Raw genomic sequence first — 13,514 nt, 5'->3', positions numbered from 1 at the left:
GGTGTTGACCGCAGTGCCCCACAGATGCTGGTCAAATCTCAGTAACAACAAGGAGTAGTTGAAGGGTGCCTCTGGGAAGGGCATGTGGGCAGGGCGTTCGGGAGTTCTCATTGGTTGGATTTGCTCGTGGTCGTCCTGGACCAAATGAAACACACATTTACAAACGTGCCTTCCCCTGGTTCCGCTCTTTAGGTGAGATCCTGTGGCGATGTCTGTTTTTCATAGCGTTTGGTAGTTTTTATTTGCCCTTAATACATACTTAGCATTTAGTTCCTCAGATGAAAAGTCCCCAAACATAATTCCTCCACCAAAAGGATGCCTATAACTGTTTATAATATTGCATGACATGGGCATCTTGTTGGGATCTGGCATTCTTCAGGGTGCAGTGAAATGTGACTCCAAATGTGGTGGGAAAACCACATCCCTTTCCCGCCCCGCCCCCGCCCCCCACCTGCCCAGCAGTGAGGGACAGACGCTCACGTGCCGTTTTGCTGAGGACTCTGGCAGAGGTGGCCGTGATGGGCGCCACAGGGCAGCACAGCGGAAAAGAGAAATTGACATTGAACATCCTGGGATTTAAAAAGCCCCTCAAGCTTTTTCTCCCCTAGAGGAGTTTTGCTGCTTTTTCCCTTCATTTCAGGCTTTGTCATTTTCTCCTGCGTGGGAGCCTGTCCCAGCTGCACCCTGGGGGCGTCCTTCAACAGCCACCTTCCTTTGCCGAGAATAATAGGATTTACTGGAGAGAAAATAAAGGATCCCATTATCCCATAAATTGGGGGCACTCTGATTCAAATACAACAGGGCAGGCATTCTCTGAGTCTTTAATATACTAATACATGTTGTAAATTTCTAAGGGAGTGATTTTGAACAGTCTTTAAAAAGATCTATTTTAAATATTTCTCAGAAATCGGATTATTTATGATGACTTCAGCTCCAGGTAGCGCACGTTCCGGCTTACGGCGATTACAGCAGCAAGCAAGTCCCTCGTTTCGTGCGACTAGAAAATTTAGGTGTCGGAGGGTTGGTTCCTTGGCTCAGTGACAGCCCCCAGGGGCTCGGGGTTTTTCCTCTTTGCCTCAGCCTCGGCGTTGATTCGTGCTCAGCTGTGGTGGGTGCAGGCCCCAAAGCTAGAATGGCAGCTTCCTTGAGACATGACCGTTTCAGTCCAGGGCTTTTTTCTTAGAGGGAGGAGACTTGTTCCAGCATCTCCCATTGGCTCTCTCCCATGTCTCTGGCTGGAATTGGGTCTTAGGTCTGTTCCGGGACTAACCCAGAGCAAGGAGGATGGTGGAGCCCTCTCTCAAGCATATGGCTGTGCAGAGGATACACAGATACCTGCACAAAACTGAGGTTCTGTTCTGAAGTGCTGGGCAGGCCATGAATTACGTCCACTTAGAAACACAGTGCTGAGTGGTTGGAAACACTGAATGCTAAGAAACACAGCACAGGACTGAATTGTGACCCCGCCCCCCCTCCAAATCCCTGTGTTGAAGCCCTAGCCCTCAGTGTGACTAATATTGGGAGATAGGGTCTTCAGGAAGTGATTAAGGTCACATGAGGTCGTAAGGGTAGGGCTCTGATCTGGTAAGCCTGGTGGCCTTCTAAGAAGAAGAGAGACAGAGAGCACATACACCCCAGGAAAAGCCAGGTCAGGACACTGCGGGAGGACAGCTGCTTGTAAGCTGGAAAGAGAACGTTTACCGGAAACCAGCCCTGCCGGCACTTGGTCTGCAACTTCCTGTCTCCAGAATGGCAACAAAACAAATCTCTGTCGATAAGCTGCCCAATCTAGGATGATTTGTTGTGGCAGCCTGAGCCAACTAATGCACACACCAATGTGATAAGACATTAAAATAATACAGAAGTTTCTAAAAAATGGAGAAATGCTCTTCTTGTTTGCCAGTTTCATTCCTGGAGATTCCCGGTAAACACAGGTGGCTGTATACTTTTCTAGTCTTTTTAATGGTTACCCATTGTGTGTGTGTGTGTATTCATTCATGCATATATACATATATATCACTGCACACACATACTTGTTTGATGTTTACTTTTTAAAAAATGATTGTATTTATTTTTAGAGAGAGGGGAAGGGAGAGAGAGAAACATCAATGTGTGGTTGCCTATTGCACACCCCCTACTGGGGACCTGGCCCGCAACTCAGGCATGTGCCCTGACTGGGAATTGAACCCGAGACCCTCTGCTTCGAAGTCTGGCACTCAATCCACTGAGCCACACCAGCCAGGGCGATATTTACTCTTCATTTTTTAATATTACGTATTACTTGCTGTTACACAAGTTGTGTATTTTCACTCAACAAAATCCATAGCCTGACCTCATTCCTTGTGAGAACCGCACAGGTGTGGCGTGCATGTGCACCATCGTGCCTTCCCGGCCATCTCAGCACAGTTGTGTGAAGTGGCTCCCACACGGACCTGGACACGGCATTTGTGTTCATCACAACCTGCTGATCTAGAATTACAGGTTCTCTCTGTTTGTCTGTTGCTTTTGAAGAAGACTTGACTTCTTGAGGCTCTCGGGACATCAGACCATGGCAGAATGTAGTTGGCGGAGGGCACCGAGGGTGCAGCAGTGACGCAGGGCACTGCTGAGTGAGCGTGTGGGCCCTGGGCATCACAAGTGATGACGTCCCGTTCCCTGGGGGACTGTGCACTTTGTTCTTCTGTGCATGACGTTGTGTGTTACGGGAACTGTGGCGCTGCTCCGCAGCCGACTTACTGCACTTTGGACAAACTCTCCTTCCAGCCATGAATACAGCAAATCTGACCAATGAATTTACAGGCAGGATTTTGCCCACATAAAGGATTCTGGCTTCCCTAGAAAAGTTTTAAAAATTTGTCTAATGTTGACATGAAAAATTATTTCTCGTAATTTGTGTTATTTAATTCTAATTTTATTTATCAACAAACACTCTATAAATGTAGGAAACCCGCCCTAGCAAAGTCGCTTAATCTTTAAACCGGCTTAATCCTATTAGCGGGGTTGTTAAAATAAGCGTGGTGACTCGGACACGCCTGGGAGTTTACACAACTGCCTGGTTTGCAAGAGCCAAGATATTGTTGTGTTTGTCGTAGACAAAAGATGACCTTCCCGTGGGGATTGGATTGGCTTCCAACAGAAAGATTATTCTGCAAGTCCATTTCCCATACAAATGCTGTTAATCGCTGCGCACACATCTTGGTTTGTTGACTCAGCTGCTTGAAGGTCCGGACGTGGTGTTCTGGAAGGCTTGTCAAACAATGGAACTTTTCATGTCTTTATTTGTAAAGCCTTATATTGGCTTGGATTTATTTTAGGCGACAGTGCACATAAGCAAAGGAAGAGAAAAAGAACCGGAGTCATTACATTGATGGATCAGAGACTTAAATTGCTAAATGAACTTTTTCTCTTGATTTCAAAATATTACAAACAAAAATATCTTTCCCAAGTCGACTTAATCTTCGGCACCTCATTTATGTCATCTGTGGTGTCTTTCTCGACAAGGTGGTGTGAAAGTCACCCACATTTCAGGTGCCGGAGGCTCAGATGGTTTTCAGGCCTTGTTGTGTAGAGGTGTTTGTTTTTTTTTTTAATAGCACTTTTTAGTTCTATTATATTATTTTTCTAGAGTAATAGCCACCAGTTTTCTCATTAACTCCCATATGATGTTGCCTTAAAAAATCATGAATTCTTTCAATTAGAAAAAAATAGTCTTCTTATTCAAACTCTGATCCAAATGCTATTATATAAAAATGCATGTCATAGCCCTGGCTGGCGTAGCTCAGTGGATTGAGCGCGGGCTGTGAACCAAAGTGTCGCAGGTTCGATTCCCAGTCAGGGTACATACCTGGGTTGCAGGCCGTGACCCCCAGCAACCGCACATTGATGTTTCTCTCTCTCTATCTCCCTCCCTTCCCTCTCTAAAAATAAATAAGTAAAATTAAAAAAAAAGTGAAGTAAAAAGTTTAAAAAAAATGCATGTCATATGGTAATGGTAAAATAAGTATAATTATATGACTACATATAATCAAAAGTATTTTAAAGTATATTTTCAATTATGTGTAGCACGTATGATGACTTATACAAGATTTAAAAATGCATATCTGTTATTACCATAACAATCTACTTGGTTAATATAAGTTTAATAAGATGTAGGCATAGCTGGGTCTACTGGTCTCACACTTGTGCATGGGTCAGCAAAGACGAGGTAAGATATTGGGGAATTCCTGGAGATATGATGACATTTTCCAGATCATCTCTCTTCTTCGTCTCTGTGTCTCTGAGTAGAGGGACGGTTTCTTAGGCTCTCATATCCAGGAATGCTGCCCAGTGAGGTGTTGTTTCATGGCGTCATTTGACTATTATCAATTCAATCTTTTAATCCGAATGTAGCTAACAGTCACATACAGTCTCTTTCCTCCGTGTCTGAAATGTTCGACCACAGAGGAGGAGCTGCCTGAAATGGACCGTGCCTTCTAGAATCTTTCACTCCACAAAACTGATGCTGTCACGTAAGATTGTGACTCAGAGCGCTGACAGATACAACCTCTCTCAACACGTGGCCCACTCTGTCCATCTTTACCGGGAAAACTTTGTCCCGGGATCAGGTGTTGGCAGCTCGTGTTCGTCCCGGCCGGAGGTAGGCCGGGGAAGAGCAGTGCAGAGGCATGGCGTTAGAGAGCATTGGAGGATATCAAGATTTCCATCTGCACACGCGGAATGTGTCCAGCTCTTGGGCCACCCTGGGAGCCTTGGCCGTTCTTCTCGTTGCCAAAGTTGTTTATATGTAGCGTTGGCAACTTTGCATCTGTCCTCCCCGCTACTTTAGAAGGCGACATGGGCCCCGAAGGGTTAGAAGCTCCTTCTCTTCCACGAGTCTCTGAGGGGGACTCTCACAGAGACAGATGGTCTTGTCTGGGCACACATCGAGGCAGGCGAAGGCCACTTTGGGTCCATCGACTTAACTCAGTTACAAAAGTTCACCAAAGACAAAGCCCCATCTTAGACCCAGGAGCAAGGGGCACTCTCAGATGACCTGTGTCCTCACCTTTTCCTGTTCTCTATTTTTCTTTCTTAATTGGTTTCTTAGAAGAAAGTCTTTGTGGTGTAGAACCGGCACCGCGCCTGGAACCTGAAGATCTGGGCTTCCGTATCTGCTCTGAGAACGTCGGTCAATCTCCCCAATCATCTCAGTATCTTCATAGTAAAAGGGGGCGATCTCAGAGCTGTTGGGAAAAATGTGAAATGAGGAAGCAAGGGCTTGGCACAGAGCCAGCCACTTGCGAACATTCAGCGGATTCCCCAGACTATTCATCTCCTTTCAGAACAGGGAAGGGCCTTCTGTTTTGTTGGAATAACATTTCATGGTTTTAAAGTAAAAGGCTCAAAGTCCTATTTCCTACCATGTTTCTGAGAATCCAAGTAAAGAGACTGGCCCATCATGTGGGAAAACTGCTCTCTACCCCACACGTTTGGGAGTGTGGGGAGTTTTGGTCAAGATAACATCCGTGGAGAACTACTACCACACACCAAGCTTCAGTGCTGGGTGTTGCAAGGGTTACTGAGGTATATGACCCTTCCTTAAAGAGGATTAGAATTACATCAGGGGTCTGAGAGGCAAGTGCAAAAATTACTATTTAATTATCACCACCAAGGGTACAAGATGCTGAAGGGGATGCAATAGTGAGGAGTTCACACTTGAATTTGAGGGTCAGGAACGATTTCATGGTATAGCTCTGTGTGTGTGTCAATCAAGAGTCAGCATATTCTCAAGAGTCCGAGAGCGTGACACAGTTAAAAAACATAGGCTCGCTCTTGAAAGTCACAGTGCACTCTCTTACCTAAGACAGATACAAAACTTGTCTTTTTAAAAAATTGTGTTTAAGCAGACTACAATGCATTATGATATCAAGGACATAAAGAAGAGAAATTACAGGGGGGAAGTAAACAGAAGCATATACCAAAAAAAAAAACCCAACCCCCAAACCCTACTCCTTTGTTGGTTATATAAAATAATTATCTTCTCCAAAAAACAATCATAGTTTTTGAATTTTAAAGTGGTGGTATTTAAAAATCACTCACTATGACTAAAGCGCACTAAAGGCAAAACTTGTCTTTTAAGCGACAACTTAGAGTTGAAAATATTGCCATAGCCTCTCAGATCATCGTTTCCCAGGCTGGCAACCTGAATGTTGCTTTCCTCTGTAAGGTCTTTTCCCATTTCTCACGAATAAGAAACAGGAGCTTCACAGGGTTGTTTTTTTCCCCAGGAGAACACATCACTTTCCCAGAAGGCGCACATACATCTGTGTGTCCGGACACGGAAACAAGCTTCTCAGATTGCTGCCCACCGCGGCTGCATGAGACGGCCCTGATATATCCTGTTCCGTCCCCACTTGTTCTGTTTCCTGAGCAAGGCTAGTCAATGCCTGTTACATGTATTTGGCAATCCACTGTGGGATCACAGCCTGAAGCTTGGGAGACAACTCCGCCCAGCAAATCTAGCAATTCGTTTCAAAACAAATCCCCCCGGGCCCCCAGGTCTCCTCCTACTGACTGCCCCGGCCGCACCCTCTCACCCCTCCGGTTCCCCGCCCTCTGGTGTGGGAGCTTTCCTGGGCCAGCCCTCCCTCCGCCCCGATGGGGTTTCCTCACAGGTACCAGCTGCTCCCCGGGCTGCAGCGCCTCCTGCTCCTGTAGTGATCTGGGAACACACAGTCCCCACTCTGGAGTCTCCGACTCTGAGTCCAGTAGCGTCCTGGGGAGTTCTGTGTGGCTTTATTCCCATCATCTTGACCTCAGCACATCCCGAATCAGAATCAGCATCTTTTCCGAATACCCCAGTTCCCCTCCTTGCTCCGTTAGTGGCTTTCTTCCCCTGTCCACCCTGGCAAACCATGCCCGGCCCTCGCTGACGAATGCCTTCCTGTGTCGTCTGTAACTAGTCCATCATCCTTGCCAATGCATCCTGTTGATTAAAAATCAAAGAAAGAAAGAAAGAAAGGTTGGTTTTCCATTACCTATAGAGTAGAATCTGAACTCTTCAGGCTCCTCAGCTACAGCCTCAACACTTCCTTCCTTCCCTCTTTGCCCTCTCCGTGCCCCGGGCAGCTCCCGGTTAGGAGCTGGAGAGGGAGACATCTTGACTGGCCATGCAGGTATTATATTAGTTTTCCCCGTTTGACTGATAGGACACTTACCCCGAGTTCCCTGCCACACGGTGTCACTGTTTGGGTTTATGTTTGTTGTGCCATCAGGTACTTTCCGAAGGGCTGAGATCCGGGGGTCGCCCTCAGTCTCCCCCTCAGCGTCAGAGTAACCAAGCCATATTGGTGCCGACCTGCACACCTATTCTTTTCAAACCCTCAGGTGCCTGTGAGTGAGCTGTTGGAGTGAAGGCTGATTCAGCAAGGACAGGAAGGGGAGTCCGCATTTCTACTGAGCTCCCAGGAAGTGCAGAGCTGCTCTGGGGGAGACCCGGGCTTTGCATAGCTTGACTCAGACTTCCCTTCAACCCCTTTCCCTCCCCTTCTTCCTCCTGGTCTCTCGGTCGGAGCCCTTGTCACCTCGGATCCCCCTGCCTGGCTTGCCTGCTGCCTGCCTCTCCCCACCGCTGGCCCGTCCCTCACGACGCTCTCACCTCGTGACTGACTAGTGCTGGACTTCCCCAGAAGAGGGTGCCGGGCACGGCAGAAAGGCAGGGTCGCCCGCACAGGCCTGCCCTGTGAGCAGGGACAGGCTTTGCCTGGAGCGTCCCCATTCTTTCTTTTCTTGCCTCTGTGGCTTCCCCTCTTCTCTGCTGACCCCTTGGGTGAACTTAATCTGGCTCCTCTGCCTTCCCCCAGACGACTGACCAGGTTCCATTTTGCCCCAGCCCAAGCCAGCCCCCATACACCTGAGCACTCACCTTTTCCACAGGGGCGTGGCTTCCCAGCAGCACCTTGGGCATGTTCCTTCTCAAGTCCTCTGTTGCCCAACCGTGTGGGGTTACGAGAGTGGGGCTGAAAGGGCGGAGAGGGGTGAGGAGAGGAAAGCATGGTTGGGAAGGACGATGAAGCAGTCCGTGCCCTACAGCTAGCCTCACCTTCTGGGCTGCCGTCTGCGGCTGCACCCACCGCTCCTGTGCGGCTGAGGGTCGTCCAGCTGTGGGTGTGCACTGCAGCCTGCGAGGCACAGGCCGTTGCCATCACAGGGCACCTTGGAGGTTACGGGAAGCAACGGTGTCTCGAGTGCTGTGTTTCTGCTTTATTTTAGTTTGTTCTTATTCATTCGTTGTTATCATTTTTTTTTTCTGCTGGCTCAGTTGCTCAGTATCTGATAATGTATTGCAAAGAGAGTTGTCTCCCGTCAGCCGGGCAGGGCAGGCCCAGTGCGAGACGCTGCAGACAGATAGGCAGGGAGGAAGCACAGGGAAGCGAGGTTCCTGGGGCTGGGGTCCCAGCTCTGCTCTGTGTCTGTGGGCCACCTGGGGAGGGTGACCCAGCCTCTGACCCGCTCTGCAGCCCTCAGGGGCAGGGTGGCAGCGTATCTGGTTAACAGGCCTTGAGGAGAAGTTACTAGAGTCCTGCAAAATCTCTCTTATTTAAAAACAACAACAACCCAAACTCTCTCTTCCAGCATCACACCGTGGTGCCCTCAGTGCCTGGGACTTCTCTTCTGCTCCGAGACTGGGTCTTTGTGGGCCTCCACAGCCTCAGGGAACGGACCGAAACATCACTGAGGCCTGGGCCAAAGGCGCTCTCGCTCTGTGTGCCTGTTGCCTGGGCAGAGGCTGTGCCAGTCCTCCAGGGAAGAAAACGGTCTGGGTGGAACGCAGGACAGAACCGTTATTTTCCGCCCCGAGGAACCAGCCTCCCTCCCTCGGTCTGCAGGCCTCAGCCCTCCCACCCACTTCCCAGAGCCCCCAGCGTTTGCAGGGATAAATCAGGAGCCCTGGGCATGAGCAGCAGAAAAAGGAGGAGCTCAGGGTCTGGAAGTTGGTGGGAGGTGGGACGCCAGAGGAGGAGGGGAAGAGATTTCAGCCCCAGAGGGGACTCCTGAGACCCATTTGCAAGATGGACACCCCACTCAGTGTGATTTCTGCATTTACGCCTCTTTACTGGCCGGCGGTGGAATCAATAGAGCGCCTGCTACCTGGTTAATAATGGGGCTGTTAGGTGGCCGCCACGAGCACCCGGGCTGTGGGATCCATGGTCTGACAGAGAGACCGCTGCGCATTGACTTTTCCACTTTTCTTTCTCTTTCCCCAGGGCAGCCACTGAAGTTCTGGCAGCATTGCTGAAATCCAGTAAGCACCTCTCTCGAGTAGTGGTTATTTCTCTCCCCTCCGAGTTTAGTGAGAGAGGCACTTCTGTCTCTATGGCTCATTTCCGCCCTGGAGGGTGGGAGAGCCATTCCGGGGTCCTTGGGGCGAGAGGGAGGATGGGATGGCCAAGCCAAGCTCGGCGCTGCAGAGAGAGAGCTGATACCCCTCCCCACGGGTGTGCCCGCACATGGTGCCGCTGAGACTGTTGATTCTAAAGGGAGCGCATTGTCTGCGGGGGCCTGCAGAGCTCCCTAGCTCCTTGTAACGGGACCAGCAGCCTGTTAGGACTGCGGGCATAGGCTCCAGGCCCCAGTGAGACCGTGCTAGAGAAGAGGTGGAGGCAGAGGGTGAGAGGCAGTGGGTGGGAGGCAGGGTGCTTGGGTTTGGTTCCCAGCCCAGCTCCTGACTCTGCAGTTTGGGGCAGGTGGGGTGTTGGCAATTGCTGGAAGCATGTAGATGCTGGTAACAAATTTATACTAAAAACTTGGCTCTTTTCTGAGTTACTTGAGTAATTGCAGAAGAATAACTCTGGGGGTCTGAATAATTTGAGGATTTTTTTTTTCTTGCCCGGTGGCACTAGTCTAATTACATTGGGAGTCGATTTTGTGTGTGCAGTACGATAGAAGGCACCACACACTTGGGAGTGCAGAAGTCTGAGCTTAATGTTTTTATTCCCCCCCTCCTTACCTCTTCATCTATTTTAATTTGGCAGCTTAGAAACCAGCTGCTTCGATTGTGCTGTTTGTTTCTCTGTAGGGAGCCCAAGGCCTGTGGGTAAGAGGTGAACTTTAATAAAACTTATAAATAAATAAATAAAAGTGAAAACACCTCTGTCCCCAGCCACACATCCCTGTTAACTGCGAGCGCGGAGGGAGACCCATATCATACAGTGATTCCCTTTGTAGACCGGAGGGGGAAACCATGGAGCTTGAGTGCACGCGGCTCACTGGAACCTGATGCAGTGCCCAAGTCTGCCCCCGGCTTTCCGACCTGCAGGCAGAGGGAAGGTGCTTGGACGAGGCCGGGGGAGAGTCAGGCGCGGGGAATGAGGCCCTTGAGACAGAGGGGATGGAAAAGCTAACTGTCCCCGAGGGTTACGGGGAGAGAACGGGCCCTCCTTCACACTGGACTGGCCTCAGGTTTGACCTCTGGGTTCTCACCGTGCACCTGCTCCCTCTGTTGCTCCCACTGTGACTCCAGGTGTTTGGGGCAGCGAGGTGAGGGGGTTCTTGGACTGCAGGAAGGACAGGTGCGGAGAAGAGCCGGGTGGGCCAGCCGGGGGATGCCCAGCTGTGGGACAGTGGGTTTCCCCTGCACCCCGGCCCGGGCTGGGCAGCGGATTCCATGGGAAGTGAAACATGGCTGTCAGCCACGAGCTCGGAGCTGGGTATCCTGGTTTACAATGTATCTACTGTGTGCAAAAATGTGAAAGGAGTCACATGCCAGTTACAGTTTCCATCTGAAACATGGTGCGTGGGGCTGGAGAAACCTGCACGGGTTTCCAACGCCCGCTCTCCCTCTGCCCAAGCTCAGCTTGGGCGTCATTCCCCCTGAGGTTTGACAGGCTTGTCATTTCTGCGGCTGCCAAGGCCAGGGTCACCGTCCCTCTAGGCTGCCCCGCCCCGGGCCCTCCCATCTCCACGTCGCTTACACTGCGTTGGAATTGCCACCCTTCCCTCCCAGCCGACCGCAGACCTCGCAGGAAAGGGTCGTCTTTGCTGCTCTCTGTGTTACTGTCACCAGCACAATCAGAAGCCTGAACTGAGCAGTGATGGACTAAACCTTTACGTGAGTGAATGATTTCTAATGTCCACCTGCGGTGTCAGCCCGTTACTACCTGGATCCAGCGTCCCAAGCCGAGACTCAGTAATCTTAACCTTCGCCCTCCCAGTCGCTCTCACTCGGCCAACAGACCGCCAGGGGCCCGCGGGCCGGCTGCCCTCTGTGCGTGAAGCCGGCCTGCTGTCCCAGGAGGATGCAGACGGTTGTCTGCTGATTCCGCTGAGCTGTCCGTACAGACCCTTGTCCGGGTCTTCGGTGCTTTGTGACCTTAGACGGTTGCTGGAAGAGAGGTTCCCGTTCCTCCTACCACTAAACACACACTCAGCCTTAACGTTCCGCCTCGGTGCTCCTGCCTTTTGCACGGCATCGTCCTTCGTGGCTGAGGCCCGCGCTGCGCCTCTGCGGGTGTTCAGCCGCATCCCTGGTGGTGACTCGCCAGATGTCCATTGTCGTGAACACAGTGGTCTCTGGCCTCTGCTAAACGTGCCCTGGGAGGTCGGAACCTCCTCCTGTCGAGACTCACTGGTGTGGATTCGACCACATCCGTGAGCTGGCGCGCATTCAGTGTCTCAGATGACCCCTCCCCCCCAATACTTGCATGGGCCTTCCATAGAGATAGTGCCCTCCTTGCACAACTGGTCTTCACTCCCCCTGCACTGGTGTCACCCCTGTGGGCTCAGAACAGGGAAGGACGCTGAGGGCAGAAAGGTGTTGTGAAGTGGGTCTGGAGAGCCACAACCCCTCAGGACAGGAGAGGAGATAGGTTTCATGCCAGTGCCAGCTCCCACGTGTGGCAGAGCAACACTCGGGTCCTAGTTGTGTCGAAACAGCGGAGTCTTCTTGGCTTTGGGGAGGAGCCGCAACAGCACACCAGGCGGTTGCCTCCAGCCTCACCAGAGCATCGCATCGGGGTGGGGGGGGGGTGCTGGGAACGATGGCATCACCCCCTAGTCTGGGGTTGCTGTACGGGAGAAGAGGGCTGTGGAATTCTCTGGTCGCTTTCTGTTGTCTTCATGCACAGCTAAGGCCTGATGTGCAGTGCCAGTTGGGATCCCAATTGAGTTCAGGTCGGCTGAGCCTAAATGCAGGACGTCAGTTTCTGTCTAAAAATCAAACCCTCACCACCTGGCACTGCTGTGTGGGAGCCTGTCTGTGAACCTCTGGCTCCTGAAGGCACAGCCCTGGTAGCTGGTGACCGTGTGGGCCTTGACGCCTGCTTCTCAGTGTCAATGTTGGCTGTGGGAGCGGACCTCTGCAATTGCATCACCAAAGGAGAGCATCCCCAGGTCCAAAGACAGAAGGACACGTCTATGACCTTGGGGACGGTCAGTGTTCTTGTGACAGTGAGCATGGCAGGGCTCCGGAATCTGAGGTTGGACTCCGTCAGGTAGCTACGACAAGAGAAGCCAGAGGGTGGGTGGATGGGAGGCAGCAAGAGGGAGATGACCAGGGGCACCTCTCTTCTCCTCCCTCCCTGAGCTCCAGCAGGCACAATGAGCTTGGAGTTCGAGGCCTCTTTTCCGACTGTCTCCACTGTGCAGGATCTTAGAAGTCACTGCTCAGTCAGGGATCCCTTTTCTCTGCACATGCACTCGAATGTCGACGCCAAGCCCCACGCGTTTCCATGGCGTCAGGCCCTCCTCTCTGCTCGCTCATGTACACGTCCCACCTCAGTGCCTATGTTTGCGGTTTTGCCTGTTGATGCTTTATCCTCGGCAAAAGCATTTAGCTTTTTATTAGCAAAATTAAAGCTTTGATGAAGAAATAGTGCATGCCATTTTTTTCTCTAGCAACATCAAAACAACATACTCGTTCCATGCCTCTTGCTCTCTGCTTCCACTCTGCTTTTTTTCTTATCCGTGTCTCCACCTCTGTCTCACCCCCCCATCCTCTTCTCAGCATTGCCCCCTCCACCTCTCCCTCTCCCTTTTCACCCCCCTCACCCCGCCCGTGAGCATTAGGCATAAAGGCAGTGTGGAAGTAAGTACCGCGTCCCTGGGTGCGGCACTTGCAGCATCCGAACGAGCACGCCGTGGTGAGATCACTCCTGATTTGTTCAGGCTCCCATGATGAATCTTCCCAGGGGGCCTTGGTGTTAACCTTGCCCAGGTTTACAGCCTTGCAACAAGGAAAACACCTGAACACACCTCCTGGGTCAGACTCTGGATCTTAATAAGGGGATGACGGGTTTATTTCAGGCTGTTCTCCAGCTCCAGAATTAGCATTTAGAGGAGTCTCGAGGTTTGCAGAAGCCGGGGCGTGGGGAGAGTGTTGAGAATAGGAAAGTAAGTTCGTGAAGGAAGGGGCCTAGAAGAAAGGAAGGAGAGGCGGGTTCAGGAGAGCTAATGGGAGGTTTGGCAGGAACGGAGACTTCTCACGGACCTTCTGAGTTAACGCTCCGGCTGCTGGCTCACGGGGACAGCTGTCAGCC

General features: G+C 51.2%; 1 protein-coding gene across 2 annotated transcripts in view; it reads left to right on the top strand.

The window, feature by feature from the left end:
* AGBL1 (AGBL carboxypeptidase 1) overlaps nucleotides 1–13,514 on the top strand; it is a 479,354-nt gene that overhangs the window by 64,946 nt on the left and 400,894 nt on the right. For both annotated transcript variants that reach the window (XM_045825119.1, XM_045825117.1), the window contains exon 6: nucleotides 9,246–9,283. In XM_045825119.1, the coding sequence (XP_045681075.1) occupies nucleotides 9,246–9,283 (38 nt within the window). The remainder of the gene's footprint in view (nucleotides 1–9,245; nucleotides 9,284–13,514) is intronic.

Source organism: Phyllostomus hastatus, unplaced genomic scaffold (assembly GCF_019186645.2).
Source record: "Phyllostomus hastatus isolate PE091 unplaced genomic scaffold, TTU_PhHast_1.1 phas_scaffold_555, whole genome shotgun sequence".
Classification (NCBI taxonomy): domain Eukaryota; kingdom Metazoa; phylum Chordata; class Mammalia; order Chiroptera; family Phyllostomidae; genus Phyllostomus; species Phyllostomus hastatus.
Note: the sequence above shows the minus strand (reverse complement) of the source record. Positions and strands in the feature narration are given on the sequence as shown.